This window comes from Macrotis lagotis, chromosome 6 (assembly GCF_037893015.1).
Source record: "Macrotis lagotis isolate mMagLag1 chromosome 6, bilby.v1.9.chrom.fasta, whole genome shotgun sequence".
Lineage (NCBI taxonomy): Eukaryota > Metazoa > Chordata > Mammalia > Peramelemorphia > Peramelidae > Macrotis > Macrotis lagotis.
This window is the reverse complement of record NC_133663.1, coordinates 20,403,049-20,426,011: the sequence shown is the minus strand read 5'-3', so window position 1 is coordinate 20,426,011 and position 22,963 is coordinate 20,403,049. Positions and strand designations below refer to the sequence as shown.

The following is a 22,963-nucleotide window of genomic DNA, read 5'->3' as shown; positions in this document are numbered from 1 at the left end:
ATGGGTAACCTTGAACTCAGAGAACATAAAGAAATACATGGCCTTCCTCCTCATAGAGAGGTGGGGAACCATTCATCATATACATTATCAGCCACCATTGCTATGTTGACTGGTCTGGTTTGGCTCTTTCTCTTTGGTTTGAGGGAGGGTTGTTTGGAAGAGTCAATGGTACGTCTGAAAATGATCAAATCCTTAAAACTTTAATAAATAAAATAACCAAAGAAAATAAAAAATTTTGAATTAAATTTATTTATATTTTATGTTTATTTTTATTTAAAATAAACAATAAATAATAGTCTAATAATCAGGTTATCCAATGCTTAATGACCCATAATAAGGCAGTAAAGCAGCAGGCCAGAACATTTAAAAATTATAGACTCTGTTGCTCTCTGCCTCTAATCCATGAAAAAAGCAAAAAAAGACCCTCTGTGTATACAAGGAGTGGTCTATGAGGAAGGTAAAACTGACCTTTGTGGTAAGGTCAGACCCATTTAGGAGGAGGCAAATTGGAGGAAGGATAATGAGAAGTTGGAGGGGACTCTCAAAATAATACCATGAGAAGACCTGTTGAAGGAATTAGAGATGCTGAGCCTGTAGAAGATAAGACTAATAAGGAACAAGACTGGCTTTCATATAAAAGAGGACATTTTTGAATTTTCTCCATTTGAAGTCCAAACATTTGGATTGAAATCTCAGCTTGATTCGCTATTACTCACAAATCACTGAATCTCTATTGACCTCTGTTTCATCATCTGTAAAATGGGAAGATCTTTGAAGTACCTTCCAACTCTAAATCTATTTTTCTTTCACTGTAAATTGTAGAGACAAAGATATCACTTTGCTAGAGAGCAAGGTCCATAAATTTGGTTTTTGAAGAATAATTATTTCAATATAACTGATTTCCTTGGAAATCTTGTGTGTTTTATGGTAGCTATTTAAAATATAAGGTCTCACTCCATTTAAAGATCTTTGGTTTGCTTTCTAATCTAATATATTTTATGCAATTACAAATATTATTCTGAAATGGGGTTCATAGGCTTTAGCAAACTGCCCAAGAGATCCATCCTACAAAAAAGGATTAAGCATTTCTCATTTCAAGGGAAACCAGAGCGAACCTAAAGCAGAATGATCTCTATCTGGAAGGCAGAGGCAGGATGCTTTACAGTCTGGACAGAGCTAGACCTGATCACCCTTTGGAGGTCACTCCCAGGACTAAGGTCCCAGGTCTTGTGAACTGTTTTCCATAGTGAGCCCAGGGCACTGCTCTCCAAAGTGCCTGGTACTTAATGTTGATTGGTTAATTGATTGGTTAACTACCTTTGCTAACTCAAATTCTGGCACCCAGAGAAGGACAAAGCTACTGTTTTTCTGGAGCAAGGCACTACCATGATCCTATTCACCTGAAAAAAACTATTTCAACCTTTGGGCTGCAAGATTGATTGGATGGGTGGTTATTCATGTCTTATTCCTCATGGGACCTTCTAGCCCCAGGATAGGCTGGCCAGACCAACCACTCATAAAAAAGTGTTTGCCTATAATTGGGTCAACAAAGGCAAAGTATAAATGTACAAAGGTCCCTATTCTTAGCCCATAGCAGCTTCTGCTCCTTCCTTTTCTGCTTTTTTTCTACAGGACCTGAAGGAGGAACAGTTTCTGGACAAGGGGCTTGGAATGGGTAACTGGAACTCTAAACCTTCCAAGGTCAAACATGCCCGAGTTTTGCTCCTGGGACTAGATTTCTCAGGGAAGTCAACAATCCTTTACAAACTAAAGCACGCCAAGGATTTCACAACCATCCCAACCATCGGCTTCAATGTGGAGATGATACAGATGAAGAAAAACATCCATCTCACAGTCTGGGATGTTGGAGGGCAGCTACGGATGAGAAGCCTTTGGGACCATTACCTTGAGAACACAGATGTGTTGGTGTATGTGGTGGACAGCACTGACCAGCAACACTTGGAGGCCTCCCGAAAAGAATTTGAACTCATCTTGAAAAATGAGCATATCAAGTGTGTGCCAGTTGTGTTGTTGGCCAACAAACAAGACCTCCCTGGAGCATTGACAGCCGAGGATATCACCAGGAAATTCAAGATGAAGAAAATCTGTGGTGACCGGGACTGGTACGTCCAGCCTTGCTGTGGCACCTCGGGGGAAGGAGTGACTGAAGGCTTCAGCAAAGTGACTGAATTTATCCACAGTTATAGGAAATCTTCAGGCACAAACTGGGCCTTCTTCAGGCAGAATTAAAGCTGCAAAGGGTCCTCCAGGTGGTGAACTTTATCTAAACTGCCAGACTTGTTGGTGTTTTTATTACTTCTCCTCTACTTCTTCAAAATACATTCTCTGTCATAAGGGATGACTTGCTGGGGAGGAGAGGGGAAGGGATATATTTATGAAAACATTATTTAAAAAACAAAAAAATTTAAAGCATTGTACAAGGATGGAATGTCAAAGCTGAGTGAAGAACTGTGCTTTGTGACCCAGGAATTTAAAATGGACAACACTAAAACAACTTTCAAAAGTCGTTCATTCTATGAGCGTTTATTAAGCACCTGGTGAATGCCAGCCACAGTTCTAGGCACTGGAGACACAAAACCAAAACAGGATCTGCCCTTAAGGAGCTTAAATTCTACTGGAGTATGGCACAGATAAGTCACTGAATAATAAATACAAACTAATTGATATTGGGGGGCAGGGGTGAGGGGTGGAATGATAGCAGTTGGCTGGGAGTGGTAGTAGCTTCTTATAGGAAATAAAGTGTTGACTGTACCTTGAAGGAAGGTAGGAATTCCCAGAGGTAAAAATGAGGAGGGTTGTGGGGGTGACAGGATATGAATGGGGGGGACAATCTGTACCCTAGGAGAGGGAATGATATTGCAGAGAATGTAGCAAGGGAGCTTCTTCTTAGAGAAGGAAGGACAAACATCATCTGCAAGAGAGCTATTTAGTTTTTCCCAGTCAGAGCATAGGAATGCCAGTGAGACAAGCAAGTGGCCACGTGGGTATGTGGGGAGGTGGGGGGGAGAAAGTTGTCGTTAGCAAACTTTTCCAGAAGGGCTGTTTCATTTAATTTTGTACTTAGCTGCTCAGCACACTCTCATTGAAGGGTTTCTATTTTTAGGCCCAGTTGGACGGTTTGAAAGGAGAAATGAAAAGGAGGATTTGGTTGGTCCTGTAAGCCTCTTAAAAAGCTCCAACGTTCCCTTATGGGACAGAGTAATTTATTGCTTCATCGCTTGTCTGCAGCCATGGGTACATTGTTTCTGAAAGCTCTCTGGGATCCTCTTTCAGAATAAGCTCAACCCTGAGACTTGGGGCTCATTTTCCAGTCCGCTTTCATGAAATAACTGGGTCATAGGGGGCGAGGACGGAGGGGAAATGTGATTTTAAATTTTAGAAGGGGGAACTGCGGCTGGACGTGCCCACCAAAACCCTGCTTTGGGGTACTTTTGGCCTGGATTCCAGCCAGACCGGTTGGAAGGAAGGACTGCTGCCCAGAACTCCCTACCTTAGTCTCAAGCCAACTCCACCAGGTTATTTATTGCCCAGGGGCTACTCTGGGGCGGTTGGGCATGCTTCTGACTCATCCTCTAAAAGCTCAGGGGGTGATTTCACAGGCTCCTGGCACCAGCCTAGGGTTTGAGTCTGGATCCAGGCCAGAGAGGCTGTTTAAGAATAAGAACTCTATGGGACCTAAGGCAGGCACAGATTTATCTCTCCAATCTCTAAAAACCTCAGGAGGGTTAGGTCAGTCCCAGATAATCTGGGGGTTCTAAATCAACTCCCCAGAGACTCCCTTGAGTGGGGGGCAGAAGGGAAGGGGGGCGGAGATGAGGGAAGGAAATTTGACCTGAACTGGAATTCCCCCAAACATGACTCAGAACCTTCCCTTGGGGCCTCCTCCCCAAGCCACCTTCCTGCTAGGAACAGAAGTGATCCCACATCAGAGGTCCAGAGTTCCGACCCGTAGGGAAGGCATGCAAGTATGATCATGCCCGTTTCACAGAAAAGGAAACTGAGGCTCCGAGTCCCCTCAGATATAGAGCTAATAAATGGAAAAACCAGGACCCGGATTTTCTGCATTAATTAGTTCCTCCTACCTCTGTGTAGCTATGAGCCCACCAGTTCTTTTTAGTTGGTGCCAAACTAACTGATGTTTTTCATCAAGTTACACTAAGTACAACCTTAATTCTCCTCTTTATAGAATCGTTGGATGTCAGAACTGGAAGAAACCTTAGAGACTATCTAATTCCAATTTGTACTAATAAGGAAACTGAGGCAGAGGAAGGTAAAGTAATTTGTCTGAGCTCATTTACACTGGAACTGGAATGTGGAATCAGGGTTTCTGATTCTAAATCTATGTACTAGCAGGACAAGGTCCAACCTTAAACTTCCAGAAATTAAGGAAAGCCCCACTGGGACTCATCAATGGAGGTAGCATGCGAATGAGAGAGGAATTTGGAGCTGTATTTGAATCCAGTCCTTCTAGAGTCACAGTTCCCTCCCACCAATCCTCTGCTGAGAGCCCAGTGACATAATGCATACAAAGCACTTTGCAAACCTTCCTTCCTTTATCAATATGGTGGTTGTTGCGCAGCTGCTGCTGTTATCGCAGCTGCTCGGGCAAACATGGGGCGGTTTTGCCATCATGATGGTGGGAAGAAGGATGGGAAAGGAGACTACACACCTGACTACAGTGTCCCATCCATTTGTTGGCATGTCACAGTTCTCTCACCTCACCAAGCAAGGTTACAAGTCAGGCAGCTGAATCGGCATATTTCTTAACCGTTTTCATATAATTATCATTTCTAAATTTTATAATAAAGAGTTACAATCTCAAATAAGCAGTACTTTTCTCTGGGATAGTTTTCAGTCCCCCCCACACACACACACTATTTCCCATTTATTTCCTATTTCGATTCAAAGTTTTTACCAGTTTATAAGCTTTCTTAATTTTAAAAAAATTATTATTTATTTTAAACATGCTTTTCTTTTTTAAATTTGAGTTCCAAATTCTCTCCCTTCATCCCACCCATATAGAAAAAAGAAAAAAGAAAAAGAATGAAAGTCTTTACCTGTTTGCTTTAAACCTATCCCCTCAGGGGGCGGCTAGGGCTTAGTGGATAAAGCACCGGCCTTGGAGTCAGGAGTACCTGGGTTCAAGTCCGGTCTCAGACACTTAATAATTACCTAGCTGTGTGGCCTTGGGCAAGACACTTAACCTCATTTGCCTTGCAAAAAAAAAAAAACTAAAAAAATTAAAAAAAAATAAACCTATCCCCTCAGAGATAGACTGGTAGAGAGGACCTAGGGTGAACCCCCAATTCTGATACTTATGTGAACTTGGGAAAAGTCCCCGTCTGTGAAATGAAGGGGTTGGATCAGATCTAAGGACCCTTCCCAATCTAGATGTATGAATCAGTGAGTCTGTGAAAGATTCATCTACATCTGTTTGTTTGGTTGGTTTTTGGTGGAGGTCACCCCAAACTTCAGTATGATTCTGACATAGAATCTTCCTTCTTCCTCTTAATCCTAAACCAGTTTGACTCCCTTTCACTTCTTTCTCTCCCCAAGAAACTAGATGGCACAGTAGGTAGAGCACCCTCCCTGAAGGCAGAAGTTCAAATCCAATTTCAGAAACATAATACTTAGTAGCTGTGTGATCTTGGGCAAATCACTTAACCTTGATTGCCCTGCATCCAGGGCCATCTCCAGTTGTCCTGATTCATGTCTGGCCGCTGGACCCAGATGGTTCTGGGGGGGAGAAAGTGAGGCTGGTGACTTAGCACAGCCCCCCAATTCCAATTCACTTGCTTGTCATGGCATCACCTCTCTGATGTTGTGATCTTCTCTGACGACAGAGAGCAAACATCATCATCTTTCCCTCCCTGTTAAGGGTCCCTTTCCCTTCTGCTGCCAGTCTCCTGGGACTATCCCTCCCAGTCTACTGCCATCTCCCCAAGTCCCCACCAGCTGTTTTCTAATAAAGCCAAGCCAATCTAGAGATGAAGCTGAAGGATTCGGGTCCAAGGAGAGGAAACCTCCCAGCTCAGGTTCCCTCACTCCTTCACTTGTGTCCCAGGTTGTCCTCTTAAGCTCCAATAGAAGAATGCATGCTGGATTGGAAACCAGTTGGATTGGAAAATCTGGCTCCTTAAAAAAGGTGGGATGGGGCGGCTAGGCGACACAGTGGATAGAGCACCAGCCCTGGAGTCAGGAGATTCTGAATTCAAATCCAGCCTTGGACACTTAATAATTGCCTAGCTATGTGGCCTTGGGCAAACCACTTAACCCCATTGCCCCTTAAATAAAATTTTTTTAAAAGGTGAGATTTTACCTAAGATGGGAAAACAGGAAGTTGAGAGACTTCCAGGTGTGAGGACAGCCAGTGACAATCTGCAGTTGGGAAGCAGAGGAAGAACTGGGAGTTCAATTCAGCTGAATCATAGAGTGTGTGGAAAGGAATAAGAAATATAAGTTTTAGAGGTCAGGCTGTGATTGTCTTTAAAAATCAAACAGAAGGTCTTTATATTTGATCTTGAAGGTAACAAGGAGCCACTGGAGTTCAAATATTTCAAATGATCAGATATTTGACTTAGGTTGTTCTTTTTTTTTTTAGGTGTTTTTTTTTTGTAAGGCAATGGGGTTAAGTGGCTTGCCCAAGGCCACACAGCTAGGTAATTATTAAGTGTCTGAGGTCAGATTTGAACTCAGGTCCTCCTGACTCCAGGACCGGTGCTCTATCCACTGTGCCACCTAGCCACCCCCCAGTTCAGCCCCTGTGAATTTTTGCTTAAATGCATTTCCATGGTGGTGGGACAAGGATGGAGCTTGAGGAGTAATTTAGCACCTGATTCCAGGTGTTCAACAATATAGCACCTCAGGGGTAGTCCCCAAGAACTGGCTAAGATGGTCCTCATTGCCTATGGATGGAATTCTCCTAACCTCAAAGGGCATGACCAAAAAGTATTGGAGAATAGATCCACAGTACAGAAAAATTTCAAAAAGATTTCATTTTCTCTGTGCCCCAAATTCCCTTGCTTCAAATGGGCCTCTTTTCAAATCTCGCCTCTGATACTACTTCTATGACCACAGACAAACCACTTCACCTTCCTGAGCCTCAGTTTCCCAAACTATAAAAATGAAGAGATTGGATGAATGATCTCTGAGTTTCCTTCTAGCTCCAATCTATTATCCTCTGCTCCTCTTTGTGGATGAATTACCCTTGGAGACAAGTAAGACCTGAGTTTCTAGTTCTTTTGCCTTTTATCTTAGGATACTGGAGAAGGCACTGTAGGATGATGGGTACTTATTCTTACCACCATAAATGACACAATCAGAGTACTCAGCATTCTACAGCTCTTTCTCCAATACCCCAGGAAATAATAGTAATAATAATAATAATAGCTAGCATTTATATAATATTTGAAGGTTTGCCAAGGACTTTTCAATAATTATCTCTCGTTCCCTGACAATAACCCTGAGAAGTAGCTGCTATTATTCCTCATTTTTAGAGAGAAGGAAAATGAGGAAGTAACTTGTGCAGAATCACACAGTTTCTGCATGTCTTGAGTAGGATTTGAACTCAGGTCTTCCTTATTCCTGGGCAGTTGGATACATATAAGAAATAATGTTTGTCCTTCATTTTTGAGAACACCATGACATCAGAGAGGTGATGCCATGACAAGCACATGAACTGGTTTTGGTTTAGGTAGAGCTGTGCTAAGTCACCAGCCTCATTTTCTCCTCTAGAGCCATCTGGGTCCAGTGGCCAGATGTGAATCAGGATGACCGGAGATGGCCCTGGATGTGAAGCAATCAAGGTTAAGCGACTTGCCCAAGGTCACGCAGCTAAGTAAGAGTCAAATGTCTGAGGCTGGATTTGAACTCCAGGGCTGGTGCTCTCTCCATTGTGATAGAGCACCCATCCTGACCTGTCAGAAGGATCTGAGTTCAAGTTTGACCTCCGTCTCTTGATACTAGCTACGTGATACTTGGGCAAGTCACTTAACCCTTATTGCTTCACATTCAGGGTCGTCCTGACTCATGTCTGGCCACTGGACCCAGTTGGTACTGGAGGAGAAAGTGAGTTTGGGGACTTTGCACACACCCCTCATCAAATTCACTTCATGTGCTTGTCATGGCCTCACCTCCCAGATGTCATGGTCTTCTTCCAGAACAAAGGATAGACATCAAGCAATTTCTCCAGGTCAAGTCCTCTATCCCCTGCACTACCTAGGCACTATTGAACTATGCTTTCTGTTATTGCAGCCATTAGATAATTTCCAAAATAATGACTTTGGTAAAGGTGATTTAAGGAGATCGAATTTAAAGAAATAGAGGGAAATTTGATAAGCAGGTAAGCAAATTTGCTTAGGCACAGATTATAGAACTGAAGATGAGTGACAATCACTCCTCCCCAGAGATTCAAGGAGCAACTGGTCTCCTTTCTTCATAGGCTGCTTCTTGGCTGCCTTCAGACATGCCTCAGTCTCCCCTAACCACTCCTCCCTCCACTCAATCTCCGCTATTTTTAATCGATGCCTCCTTTTCTCTCCTTTCACAATCATCTGAACCCTTAGCAATCTGGCTTCTGATCTCTTCAGTCACCTGAAACTTGGCTGATCACCCTCTCCCTTGGTTTTAAGATTTGGCTTTCCTGTTTCTCCTTTGTACCTGTCTGATCCTTCTTAGTGTCCTCTGCTGGATCTCCCCCCAGATTACACCTGTTAATTGTAGGAGTCCTTCAGGTGTTACAGTAGATTTCCCTCTATTCCTTTAAATTCGATCTCCTTAAATCACCTTTACCAAAGTCATTACTTTGGAAATTATCTAATGGCTCAAATAAGAAGAAGCCTGGTTCAATAGTGCCTAGGTAGTGCAGGGGATAGAGGACTTGACCTGTGGGAGTCTCTCAGGTTTAAAACAAATAATAACATTTCCCATCTTATTTGGATCTTTTTCTCTCTGCGCACAGTTTATTGTTATAGTTGATCGCATGATTCTATTGGACAGACCCAAATGGCTTTCTGTCCTATTGGATACTCCTTAGTGATCTTAAAGTTGACATGGTCAAAATATCTTGCTATCTTATTTACATTCTGCTAGATGTCCTCCTGCTCACTCACCCCACATATCTGATCTGTTACCAAGTCTCTATTCAGAACCTCTCTCCTTTTTTTTTTAGGTGTTTTTTTTTGTAAGGCAATGGGGTTAAGTGGCTTGCCCAAGGCCACACAGCTAGGTAATTATGAAGTGTCTGAGGTCACATTTAAACTCAGGTCCTCCTGACTCCAGGGCTGGTGCTCTATCCACTGCACCACCTAGCCACCCCCTGACTTAGGTTGTTCTTGAAGAAGACCATGACAGCAGGGCGATGATGCCTGAGAATTGAATTTGAAGGAGGGGGTGCTGTGCTAAGTCACCCACTTCAGTTCTCCTCTGGAGCCATCTGGGTCCAAGTGGCCAGCTATAGATCAGGACAATATAGATCAGGGGATGTCCCTGGATGCAATGGGAGACCTTGGCTTTTTAAAACTAGGTCTTTCCCAGGTCCCAATTTAGCTGAGGCAACATTCATTCTTTAGTGGCTAAATAGAGGAAGGATTTGGATTGGTAAGAGAAATGAGGCAGGTAGACCCAACAGCAGCTGTATCGGCAGATGAGAAGCGATGGCCCCACCTGGGTAGGGGCAGTATCAGAGCAGAAAAATAAAGGAGAGTCATCTGGGTCCAGTAGCCAGATATGAGTCAGGATGATTGGAACCCTCTTTTTCTCTCTAAGCTATATCCATGTGGTCTATCCATGTTGCTGAAACAATATGGTCCCGGCTCCATATAACTGGATCAAGGTCGATCCAAACTACTCTTCTCTTCAATTGTCTTCTTTTGTCTCTTGGATTCCCTGCTATCTGTTTCTCTCTTCTCTTCTCTAAGCTTCTTTTCTATTCCTTTCCCCTGTTTAACTTGACCACTCCTTTCTCAACTTGTAACTACCCCTATGGCCCCAGCTCCATCCATGCTGATCTAAGCTTTTTTTTCCTTATTTTTTCCTTATTTCTTTTTAAGCTCCTTAGCCTTTTTAACTGCTGCTTCTCCAAAGAATTTAACCTGTGAAGTTTTTTGTAGTCACCTGTGAACTTTCAATAATAACCTATGACTTTTCTGCAATTACCTGTGACCTTTTGCAGTAAGCCGGGAATTAACATTTAAGCCTTTCCTACCCATCTTTAAGCTTCCTTTCCTGAAGCCCATGTCTTCCCCCTTCACTTTGACTTCACAATCATTGTACTTTCCCTCCCCCTTGGCCAATAAACGGAGAAACATAGAACAACTTTGATGAAGGACACCTGTCATCTTTTTTTACCTGCCTCTTTCCTACTCTGCTATGGCCATCTATCCCTTTGTCTCTGTCTGTCTCTGTCTGTCTCTCTCTCTCTCTAACAGGTGATTCTATTGACCTTTACCTCAGTAATAATAATGCCTTTATCCTTCGTTCTCGAAAACGACCACAACATCAAGGAGGTGATGCCATGCCAAGTACATGAATTGGACTTGAGTGAGGGGGGTGCTGTGGTAAGTCATAGTCTCACTTTCTCCTCCAGAACCATCTGTGTCTGGTGACCAAATATGGATCAGATGACCTTGGATGAGGCAATCAAGGTGAAGTGACTTGCCCAAAGTCACACAGCCAGTAAGTGGCAAGTGTCTGAGATCAGGTTCTAACTCCTGTCCTGATTCCAAGGTCAGTGCTCTATCCCCTGGACCACCTAGCTGCCAGATGGTACAGTGGATAGAGCACTGCCCTTGTCGAATCCAGCCTCTGACCCTTACTAGCTGTGTGACCTTGGGCAAGTCACTTAACCCTGATTTCCTCATATCCAGGGCCATCTCCAGTCATCCTGACTCATATCTGGCTACTGGACCCAGATGACTCTGGAGGAGAATGTGAGGCTGGTGACTTAGGACAGCCCCCCTCACTCCAATGCAATTCAAGCGCTTGCCAAGGCCTCACCTCCCTGATGTCATGCTCTGCTTTGAGAAGGGAGGACAAACATTACATCAGTAACAAGAGATGGATATTGGTCTCAGTGCAATGAGAGTGCCTTCTCCAACAAAGAAGCCCTAGCTCTAGATTCAGGCAGATTCAGTTCAGGCCTGGGAGAGCCTTGTCTCTAAAGAAAAGGTCCAGACTCTTTCTTGTTATCTCTGACCCTTTGATTCCACCCCAGAAAAAAAATCACTTAAAGATTAGTTGGCTCATGTGCAAGGCCCTTCCAAAAAGAAAGGGTAGAAAAGTATTCCTTGTATAGTTTAGGTCACACATAGGACAGCTGCTTATTTCCTAGATACAGAAGTCTTTAGAACACAAAGACTTACTAAATAATAACTCATAACTTCTCTATTATACTTGAATTTAAAAGAGGATTCTTAAAACATTAAACCATGAAACATTTTTAGATCTTCTAGTCATTTCACCTTCATCTTAGCTCCACACTCTCCCTCAAGATTCATACCTCCTGGCAAGCTAAAAATATGACTTGGGTTCCTTCTCCAGGAATGGCTGTTTTCTCCTCCAAGAAGCATTTATTGTAAGTTCAGGACAAAAATCCCACATTGCCACTGGCACCAACTGAAGGCCTCTGGGACCTGTGATGTCTCTAAGTCATGAAGTTTGGAGGTTTGGAAGCCTATGCTCAGTGAAAATGAAATCCAAGAAGGAATAACTGGCAGCCGGCAGGGCCAAGATCCAGGCTCTCCCAGGGAGCCCATATGCTCCTTTGTCACGTTCAGCCTCCATAGCTTCTGGGGTGGAGATGGGCAAGAGGGGCTCCCAGCATTAACCCCCACTTGGAGAATGCCATAGGACAATCACTCCCTTTAACGTCTACTGGATGACCTGGTTCCACTGCTTTAATGGCCAATTCTCTTTCATTCGTTGCACCTTCATCTTGGCTCCTGTCATAGGGAACAAAGAAAGGGTTGTTGCATCATTTCAAAGACCTTCCACAGGTGTCTCCTCCTTGCCCCCCCAACCATCCAGTGGAACAACTCATCTCTACTCTTTAGGAATATCCCTTCAGCACCAGAGCACAGACTATGGGACTTTCCCAGAGGACAACAGAATTAAAGCCCTCCAAAGGCAAATAAAAGGCCTGAAAAACGGCTCCTCCCACCACCATGTCTCATGCCTTTTCAGACTTCCTGCCTCTGACCCTCATGGCTTGAACTGCTAAATATTAACATACCCAGTACAACAATATCTACTTCTCAAGGTTACTGCAAGAAAAGTATTTTGTAAGCCCTAAAAAGAAATAGAAATGTAAATAATCCTTCATATTACTTCTTTGTCTACCACCCTGAGGCCCCTTTCCAACCACAGGTCCTGGTATAGAATGCCCAAGTATTTTCATCCAAAATCTTATTTCAGTCTTCTGTGGGTGAAAACTCATATCAGCATTAGTGTATAATTTTTGTTCTTTAAGTTTAAAAAAGAAAAAAGAGAGGATTGAAGGGAAAGAGAAAGGGAGAAAAAGAGAAGAGCAAAGATTTTTATTTGTTTAAAAAAGAAAAAGAAAAAAGAGAAGGAGGAAGGGAAGAGAAAGGGAGAAAAAAGAGCAAAGATTTTTGTTCTTTAAGTTTAAAAAAGAAAAAAGGAGGGTGGGAAAGAGAAAGGGAGAAAAAGAGAAAAGCAAAGATTTTTATTTTTTAAGTTTGTAAAAAAGAAAATAAAGAGGGAGGAAGGAAAGAGAAAGGGAGAAAAGAGAAGAGCAAAGATTTTTATTCTTTAAGTTTAAAAAGGGAAAGAAAAAAGAGAGGGAGGAAGGGGAAAAGGAAAGGGAAAAAAGAGAAGAGAAAAGAATGAGGTAGGGGCAGAGAACTAGAGAAAAAGTGAGAGAGAAGAAGGATAAAGGCTGGGTGAGTTTTGTTTTGCTCTTTTTTTATCAGCTTTAAAAACCTCCAGAAGGAAGTTCTCTAAGATGAAAATATGTGGTTCCAATCTATAGGGATCCCAGGCCTTTTTAGCTACAACTCATGGTTCAACCCCGAGACCACAGATTCCAAAGCTTTTTTGGCAGTTTGGTGAAATCTTATGAATTTCTCAAAACAGCGGTTTGTAAATAATTAAAAGAAACACTATGTTTTATTAGAAGTTAGTGAAAATAAAGATGTAATTTTTTTATCCATGTTTGCCAAAACCAGTCCAAGGACCTCTTGCTAATATCCTTTGCCCTAGAGTCCTCAGAAGAAAAGAAAGGGAACCCCTGGGAAGCCAGCCAATATTAAGAAACATCTCCTGGCTGGAGGCCCCAAGCTCCCCACAGCTCCTGACAGCGAACCCTCTAGAGTTTTCTGGCCATTTTCACCCCTTCACTAGCTCCCCTTGTTTCCAAACAGCCACATTGCTCTGGTCTCTGCCCACCCCTCTCACTGTCTAAGAAAAGACAACTTTGCTTCCCCAGAAGCCTGGGGAAGGGCTAGCCCTGTGCTTCAAACTGTCAAAGGACACTCTTGATTGGCTGAGAGAATGTTGAGTGTGATATTGCGTATTTGCAATAGAGACTCAGAACGCATAGAAAGTTCTAAGACTTTGAAGATCTTCATCAAAAGAGAGGCTCCAGAGGGGCAGCTAGGTGGTGCAGTGGATAGAGCACCGGCCCTGGAGTCAGGAGGACCTGAGTTCAAATCTGACCTCAGACAGTTAATAATGAACTAGCTGTGGGACCTTGGGCAAGTCACTTAACTCCCCATTTGCCTTAAGTTTAAAAATTTTTATAAAAAGAGAAGCTCCAGGAGATTTTTAAGGAGCAGGTCTAAAAGGGGGGGGGGATGGAGAGAGAACTTCCACCTTTCTGCACTACCCCACCCCCAACCTGAAGAATCCCCTGCCTTCCATCGCTGTTGGCTGGAAATTTAGACTATCCTTGTTCTGAGCACTTACCAAGCTGCAAAGGTGGGAAGCGAGCAGGGCAGATTGAAGGGGAGTACATTCCTACGGGTCCCCTCACTATTGAAATGAGGGGAAGTATATTCCTAATGTCCCAAGGTAAAACCATGAATGTAGAAACTTTGCCACATAGGAAAAAACTCTGCCCATAGAAACTTTGCCACACAATATAAATGAAAGAATATCTAAAACTGGGGCAGCTAGGTGGTGCAGTGGATAGACCACCGGCCCTGGAGTCTGGAGGATCTGAGTTCAAATCTAGCCTTACACACATAATAGTTACCTAGCTGTGTGGCCTTGGGCAAGTCACTGAACCTCGTTGCCCTTAAATTAAATAAAATAAATTTTTAAAAAAAGAATATCTAAAACTGAATTAAGTCTAATGTATATAAGACTATCTCCCATGTACTTCCCTTTTATTTGCAAAAGTAGGAGATTATGGGTGTGAAATATATATATATATATATATATATATATATATATATATATATATATATATAACATCAGACAAAGTTGAGGGGCTAATTAATTTTTTTCCAAACTGCTTTTTCCTCCCCCCCCTTTTATAAACTTTTGTTACAAGAAATAGTTTGTTGGATAAGGGAAGGAGAAAATAACATTTAGAAATAAAGGTAAAAAAAGTGGAAGAAAAATTTTTTACAAAACAACATTGTTCCAGATTCTAGCTCTGTAGCATCATTTGGCTACATTCAGGATAATAGGTTTTTGTAGGCTAGCCTGGGAACCTAGCTTCACCTCCCTACAAGTAGCAAGCATAATAAAAATCACACATTTCTCCAACACTTCACAGGTGCAAGGGGGTTTATCTTATCTGTTCTCTTGGATGTTGTGTGCATATATATATATATATATAAAACATTATTTATATATAAAAATGCCATCTAGATTCCCCAGAAGCACTTAAAAATGAACTTTTGCAATACTTACCTATTGGAAAAGTTGGAGATTGTGGCGGGGGGGAACCTGCTCTACCAAGTCTTCTGTTTTTTCTCCACCACATTTTATGATTTCCTCCAGCTCTTCAGAGTATTTTATTATCTTTATTTATCTTCAATAAGGTGAAGTTTGAGACTCATCCAAGAGTGCTCGATTAATGATGCCAAACCTAAGCATCACAACTCCAAAATAGCCCCTCAAGGAAAAAGAAAAGGGGCCTAAAAATAAATACCACTTAAATATTATTATTTAATTTTAAAGATTGTTCCCCGGTGCTGGAAAAAAATGGCTTCTGGCAAAAGTGGATGGCAATGAATTAAAACATATAAAGCATTTCAATGACCAAGAGATATTAAAATCAATACATCCATTTGAAAAAAAGATTTTGCACCAGCATCCTGACTGTGGGCAAAGTGGCCTCCTAAGGATCTGGAGCAGGCAGGGGGCTCTTCTTTGGGTAAGATGTGCCCAGCATCCATAGTTCTCTACTGGGGGACTTGAGGGCAGAAGATCTCCGACTTCCCTTTATTGAGCCAATGTTGCCTATGAAGAGAGGTGATCACTAGAGTGGAATTTGATTTGGGGGGAGTTGTTTTTTCTTTGGATTTTCCTGCTGTGACACACTAGTTTTTCTCTAGAGGATGCTCATTCCTTTCTAAACAGAAAGTCTCTACTTTCTAATAAACCAAAGCCCCCCCACCCCAGCTAGAGGCTCTCATACTCAACCGTAGTTTCTGAGGGCCTCTTGAGGTTTAACAGTCATAGGACTTGACAAATGCTCTGATCTGTACAAAGATCTGCCAAGCAAAATAAGCTTAGGGGAGACACTGCACAGGTTACTTTTGTTTTGTTGGGGAGTGTGGGGACTTTGGTTCTTATTTTTTCCAAATGTCAACTGCACTTGCCTATTGTCATTTGTGGCCTCTATCTCCCTGAAGACCCTTAGAGCTTATGAAGACCAGACTATAGGGAGTTTTCTAAATCTAAGAATTTAGTCTTGCTTTTAGCAAATCAACTATCAAGAGAAAAGGAATAATTCAACTTAGATCAGTGCATACTATGGGAACATAAAGACTAACATACTGCCTTCTGTGGGGAGTGGGAGGGGAGAAGCAAGATTGGGGGAAAATTTGTAAAACTCAAAATAAATCAAACCTTTCTAAAATTAAAAAAATAAAATACAATAAAATTTTTAAAAAGAGAAAAGAAATGTAAAAGAAACACCCAACAAACCTTGGAAGAATTGGCTATCACTCGCTACAGCATTGTCACTATCATAGACAAATCTGGACTTGTCTTAGAAAAAGATAATGGACAGCTAGGTGGCGCAGTGGAGTCAGGAGTACCTGAGTTCAAATTCAACCTCAGACACTTAATAATTACCTAGCTATGTGGCCTTGAGCGAGCCACTTAACCCCAGTGCCTTAAATAAATAAAAATTTAAAAAAGAAAAAGAAAGAAGTTAATGGAGAAGGGAAGTAGCCATTTGTTTCTAAACAGATATAACCTAATCCTCACAGTCTTTTAGTAGGTATGGGGCTCTCTCCTCATTGATGGAAATCAATGCTCTGAACTAGTGTGAGGGGAGTGGAAGAAATGAGGAGAGGCTAGGTGGCACAGTACATAGAGCACCGGCCCTGGAGTCAGGAGGACCTGAGTTCAAATCCAACACTTAATAATGACCTAGCTGTGTAGCATTGGGCAAGCCACTTAACTCCATTGACCTGCAAAAAAAAAAAAAAAAACCCACTAAAAAAAAAAGGTAGGATGGGGAAGATAGCTGGTGTAGTGGTTAAAGCACCAGCCCTGGAGTCAGGAGGACTGAGTTCAAATCCAGTCTCAGACACATAATAATTACCTAGCTGTGTGACTTTGGGCAAATCACTTAACCCCATTACCTCACAAAAAAAAGAAAAAGAAAATAGATTGGGTTTGCATCAGAAAACATGGCTTCAAATTCTGACTTTGCTACTCACTCATTTTGTCTGTAATATTGGGTAAGTCACTAAATCTCTCTGGGGCTTAGTTTCTTTCTCTGTAAATCAAAGGGGTTATATTAGAAGACCTTGAAGACCCCTGTAAACCTCAAGCCACCTTTCTTCTAATTGGATCTCTTAGCATTTCTATGTTTGCTATTTGGGGGAACAGTAGTGAAAGCCTGAATGAATTCAGATGACCTGAGCCAGTGATGAGCTCTGACTTTCAAACTCAGCCTTTCACACTCACTTACAGGTGAACTTGGGAAAGTCAGTCTTTCAGCGCCTCAGTTTCTTCATCCACATTTAACCTCTCTGATTCTCTGATATAAATAGCTTTCAAGTAGTTAACAGATTTCAGTTAACCAACAAAAGATCATAGATTTGGAGCCGGAAGATCATCAAATCCAAACCCCTCTTTTTTCCAAAACAAGTCAACAAGAATTTATTAAGCTCCTACTATATTCCAGGCCAAGTCCTGGAGATGTAAAGAAAAGCCAAAAAAAAAAAAAAAAACCCTGCCCTAGATACAACATGCACAGCACCTGCATTAATCAAGCTATCTGTAGTACAAGGGAAATTGAAGCTAACCTCCTGGGAGGAGTACCATGGTTAAGGAGAACCAGGAAAGACATCTTTTTTTTTTAAGACAATGGGGTTGAGTGACTTGCCCAAGGTCACACAGCTAGGTCATTATTAAGTGTCTGAGGCCAGATCCAAACCCAGGTCCTCCTGACTCCAAGGCCCAGGCTCTATCCACTACACCACCTAGCTGCCCCAAGAAAAGACTTCTTGAAGAAGGGGAGACGTTAGCTGAGGTCTGAAGAAGATGGGGAAGAGAGTTCCAGGAATGGGGCATGGCCAGTGCAATTTCCAGTCCTGTGTCCTTATGGAGTGTTTTGTGTGAGGAACAGCCAGGAAACAGATGTCACCGAATTCAAGGGGAATAAGGTAGGAGAAGATTATAAAGGTAAGAAGGGCCCAGGTGATGATGGGCCTTAAAAGCCAAACAGAGGATTTTACACTTGATGCTAGAGGCAACAAGGGGCCATTGGGGTAGATTATTTAAGTCAAAAAAGAGAAAGAACCAGATCCTCTGCCTCCCTAACTTGTTCTACTATGTCCCTATACTCAACAATGAAATTTCTGTTCATTTTGTGGTTCAGGTACCATCTTGAAATAAAATGACAGCCTGCAAAATTTTCTCAGTTGGGCATTTCTCCAATTCCATTTAATTTGATACTTATGCATACTGTTGGTGTTTGGTCTTCATTCTTTTTTTAAAATTTATTTATTTATTTTGAATTTGACAATTTCTCCCCAATCTTGCTTCCCTACCCTCCCCCCACAGAAGGCGTTCTGTTGGTCTTTACGTTTACGCACTGACCTCAGTGAATGTGATGACAGAGAAGTCATTTGAACTTCATTCTTGAAGAAGACCATGACACCTGTGCTAAGTCACCAGCATGGTCCCCCATGTCCTCTGGAGCCATTTGGGTCCAGTGGCCAGATATGAATCAGGACGACTGGACATGGCCCTGGATGTGAGGCTTCAGTGACTTGACCAGGGTTGTCAAGTGTCTGAGGTCAGATCTGAACTCAGGTCCTCTGGACTCCAGGTCCAGTGCTCTATCTGCTGTGCCATCTAGTTGCCCACAAATGTATATAACTTAGATGCCAATGCCTCCTCCAGCATCAAGAACCTGGAAACACTTTGAGGGGTATTTTCATTGCTCCTGACTCAGAGCCTGAGAAAACCTAGAAAATCTTTTTATTATGCCTAAGAGTCATTATGCTAAAACTGTTTGCCCATTTTCAAGCAAGTCCTTTGCAGAATTACTGAAGAAAAAAATATTTTAATGAGTAAAGCAAAACAGAAAGTCTAGTAACCATTTGTCATAAGGATCACCAGAAAAATCCCCCATTGACTTTGATTCCCATCCAATAGGACAGTTACTTGGACTGAGACCTTCCCAAGAGGGCCGTGAAGAGTTGATCAATGTATATATGAATCAGTTAGATTCATTTACTCCATGCAAAAGAAATGCTAAATACAAAAGTCTGTCACAGCATACAGATTAATGAAGGTTAAATTGGAGATAGTCACCATAGGGAAGGCATTAAGGGGAGTTGGGGGGAAAGTTCAGTAGTAGTCAGGGAGTACCTATTCAGGAGTCATAGAGTCCATCGTGATGGCAGACCAGACCATGCTCCATTATCATTGTTACTCTGTCACAGCTGTAGTGATATAACGCCAGACCAGACCAGGGAGATCCTCTTTCATAAATCTTTTGCCCTTGTTCCCATCGAACTATGATTCTTCGAGGACTTGTACTGAGTGGAAAGTCAGTTGTTTGGGCTCCAGCTTCCCTGATGCCCCCCTAATACTGGTTCAGTTAGGATGATCAAAAACTCTCATGTCCCAGTTCTCGCTAAGATGGCAACTCCCATGCACTGACTTATCGCCCGCAGACAGGCGGAAGCAAATAAGCAACATGTGAGATGTCAGAAATGTTTAGAATTTGGACATTGGACATATGAATACACAGTAAAAAGAAAATACTTGCATAGACCTTCAAGAACAGCAGAACTTACAAAAGCTTTAAAAGAAAAAGAAAACAGATTCTTATTACAGCAAAGCATTGGAGAAACTAATACAGAAAAAAAAACAAGAAAAAAAGGTCTAAGAGTGTTACCAGTTCCAGCAGCAGTAGCAGTGGGAGTTCAGGCAGTGATTCTTCATCAGAGAGTGAAGACTCCTCTACCTCCTCTTCCTCTGATGATAGTGATACTGAGGAAAGCTCTTCTACTTCATCATCATCACCCTCCTCAACTAGTTCTTCCTCTTCTTCTTATTCTGAGTCAGATTCCAGCTCTTCCTCCAGTACCAGTTCTAAGCACAGATAGCAGCTCTGATGATGAGCCATCAAAGAAGAAGAAAAAGAAATAGAATTGCTTTACCCATCTCTGATCATTTAGGACTGATGAATTGACAAATGCTAATGTATTTCTCAAAACAGGAGTTGGAGTATTTTGTGGCCAAATGGGTTAACTGGTCAAAATTTCTATATTCAGAAGCTTTCTAAATGTTTCACATTTTAAGGGCATAAAAGTTAACAAAGTATGTATGTAAAAAGTATTTTATTTTATGGAGAATTTTGTTTCATTTTTTTAAATCTTAAAAATTTAATCAAAGCTAAAATCCAGTAAATCTGGTATTTATGTAATGAAATGTGTAAATTTTTTCTCTTTGTGAAATAAATGCCATACCTTGTTTATATGTTGATATTGTATATGCTAACACTGATTTCACTTGTTTTCAGGATAATCCTGTAAAATAACGGGGAACAATGAATTTGTAATGGTTTTGGCTAAATAGTACTATATTGATCAGATTGTATACAGTGTTACTATTATGAAGGTATTCATCTCATTATTAACAATGTATCCTATTTCTAAGTTTATCCTTAGAGGTTTGTTGTTCCTGTGATTTTTTTTAAAAAACATATCAGAAAGGAAATGTAATAAGATCTGTACTAATCTAGTAGATATTTTTATTTGTGGGCAACAATTTTCAGCTTCCTGGGTTTTGTTTCTTTCTATTTTATTTTCTTCTGGTTCCCTAAATGCTCAGAGCCATATTATTTTGGAGATAGAATGTCTGATAGGAAAACAATCATTTTGAATAAGCTAAAGAGAGAAGGGGAAAAAAACCTGAAATTAGTTTAATCTTGGTGCCTTTTGATAAAAATATATGATAATAGAAGCAAGTGACTGCATGAAAGGTTGAACTAAATATTTTATTTGGGCACTTAAATGAATATATATGTATATATATACAGTTATATAATCTGAATATATTCATTGGGTGAATATATATATATATGTATGTGTATATGTGTGTGTGTTTGTGTGTTTGTGTGTTTGTATGAAATCTGAAATAAAATACTAACAAAATTACCATTCCAGAAGAATGTCAGATAAGGGGAGTGGTGAATTAGAGGGTTTTTTTTTACAAAATTGAAACAAAATAAGTTGCCTTTTAATTTCAGATAGATAAAAGGAAGAATCTTTCCCTTTACTATTTTTGCAGTTATTGTGTTGCACAATTCCCTTGGTACTGGCATTGTAATGAAGAGTATATGTTGGACACATCCTGTATGTTTACATGGAATGTACACATTAGTTGAAATCCAGCAGGTTAAAAATTAAATATTATAGAATTAAACTTAGTAGATACCCCCCCCAAAAAAACTCTCATGTCCTTTCCAACACCAGAACTACTGTCCACCCCCAACTGACTGATCCCAAATTGACTATGAGTTGACAGTGTCCCAGTTCCAAGTAGAATATAGGTATGAGACTGTTATCCAGAAACCTCTTCAACAGCAAGGTCTTTGCCTAGAATATAGTAGATTTATATTAAAATTAACTGAATTTATCAAATCCTTTTAGGATAGCAGTTATTTTTGGCAGTTTATTAGCTCTCACAAGCTTGTGGGCAGCTAGGTGGTACAGTGGATAGAAGACTGGAACTATAATCAGGAAGACTCATCTTTTTGAGAGTTCAAATCTGACATCCAACACTTATAAGCTGGGTGACCTCAGGCAAGTCACTTAATCCTGTTTGCCTCAATTTCCTCATTTATAAAATGAGCCACAGAAGGAAATGGCAAATCACTCTAGTATCTCTTCCAAGAAAACACCAAATGGATCATGAAAAGTCAGTCATGACTGAAATGGCTCAACAATCAGGGCTAGTTCCCTAAATTGTGGCACAGTACATAGAGCACCAGCCCTGGAGTCAGGAGGACTTGAGTTCAAATTGCCTTGAAAAAAAATCATGGAGAAAATACTGATGGAAGTTCTCAGCACCATATATATTTAGATATATGTATGGGTATGTGTGCATATACCTATATTATGAAGAGATTACAGAAGTATGACTCTATCATATGTGATCCACTATTCATATTATATACTCCTTTTGTCCCTTCACTACTTTCTCCTAATATGATTCTTAAAAATTCTCTAAATAATTTTGCATTGCATCACAGTAGGCCTAGGTACTTTCAGCAATTTGGATTTATTTTTTAATGGAGTGCCCCAGCTGGAGTCTAATTCAATCATAAGCTTCACATCCAGGGCCTTCTCCAGTCATCCTGATTCACATCTGGCCACTGGACCCAAATGGCTCCAGAGGCGATATCGCCCATGCTGGTGAGTTAGCACAGTACCCCTGCACTCCAATTCAATACATGTGCTTGTCATGATCTTCTTCCATCAAGACCTTCATGGTCTTCTTACATTTTTGTTATGATTTCCATTTGGTGATAAAATGTAAGCAGAGGGGCAGTGAATAGCACAGTGGATAGAGCACCGGCCCTGGAGTCAGGAGGACCTGAGTCCAAATCCAGCTCAGACACTTCATACTTACTTAGCTATGTGACCCTGGGCAAGTCACTGAACGCCATTGCCTTGCTAAAAGTTAAAAAAAATGTAAGCAGCAAAATGATTCATCCAATTATTGTCCTGATCTCTTTCATGAAGGAGAGCAGCTAATGTGGCCAAGTTTCAAGTTGCATCAGTAGGTATCTAAGTAATAATATATACAGAATATAATTTTGATTGTAGACAGAGTTAGGATACTTCGAAGGGCCATGAGAGGAGAGATAGTGGAACTAGGGAGGAAAAAAGATTCAAAGTCAAAGTAACATGAATGACAAAATGGAGATTCCCACTCAAAAACTTGGGGTAACCCCCCCCAGTTCTCTTGGCAAAGTTTCTCTCAATCAAGTACCATATCATACTAGTCACTGTGGAGCCATGAAGACTCCAAATGGTGTCATTCCTGGTTTTAAGCTTACAATTTACTCAAAATATTCTTATTATTTGTCCCACTGTTGCTGGATCCCAAGGTTCCCTTCCCATTGCTGTTACCCAAAAGCAAAAGAAGGGAGATTTCTCCACCAATGATCATTATTATTAATTATAGTTTTCCTCCCCCTGGGAATACCATTTTTCTTATCTGTTTGTTGCAGTCCAACCTACACTTCATTTTTTACAGCAGTATAAAATTA

The 22,963-nt window shown here is 41.2% G+C and overlaps 1 protein-coding gene across 4 annotated transcripts; it reads left to right on the top strand.

Moving 5' to 3' along the window:
- The first annotated feature begins 1,598 nt into the window (after positions 1-1,598).
- ARL14 (ARF like GTPase 14) lies at positions 1,599-12,812 on the top strand. 4 transcript variants are annotated; one of them, XM_074190846.1, is made up of 2 exons: positions 1,599-4,291; positions 11,560-12,812. In XM_074190846.1, exon 1 carries the CDS (start codon positions 1,672-1,674, stop codon positions 2,248-2,250), a length of 579 nt encoding a protein of 192 aa, XP_074046947.1. In that variant the 5' UTR covers positions 1,599-1,671; the 3' UTR covers positions 2,251-4,291; positions 11,560-12,812. The 4 variants fall into 4 exon arrangements, with proteins under 4 accessions (XP_074046947.1, XP_074046949.1, XP_074046946.1 ...); XM_074190848.1 differs by lacking the exon at positions 11,560-12,812 and having other exon boundaries at positions 1,599-3,255; positions 4,208-4,945; XM_074190845.1 differs by lacking the exon at positions 11,560-12,812 and having other exon boundaries at positions 1,599-3,536; positions 4,208-4,945.
- Positions 12,813-22,963: the final 10,151 nt, after the last annotated feature.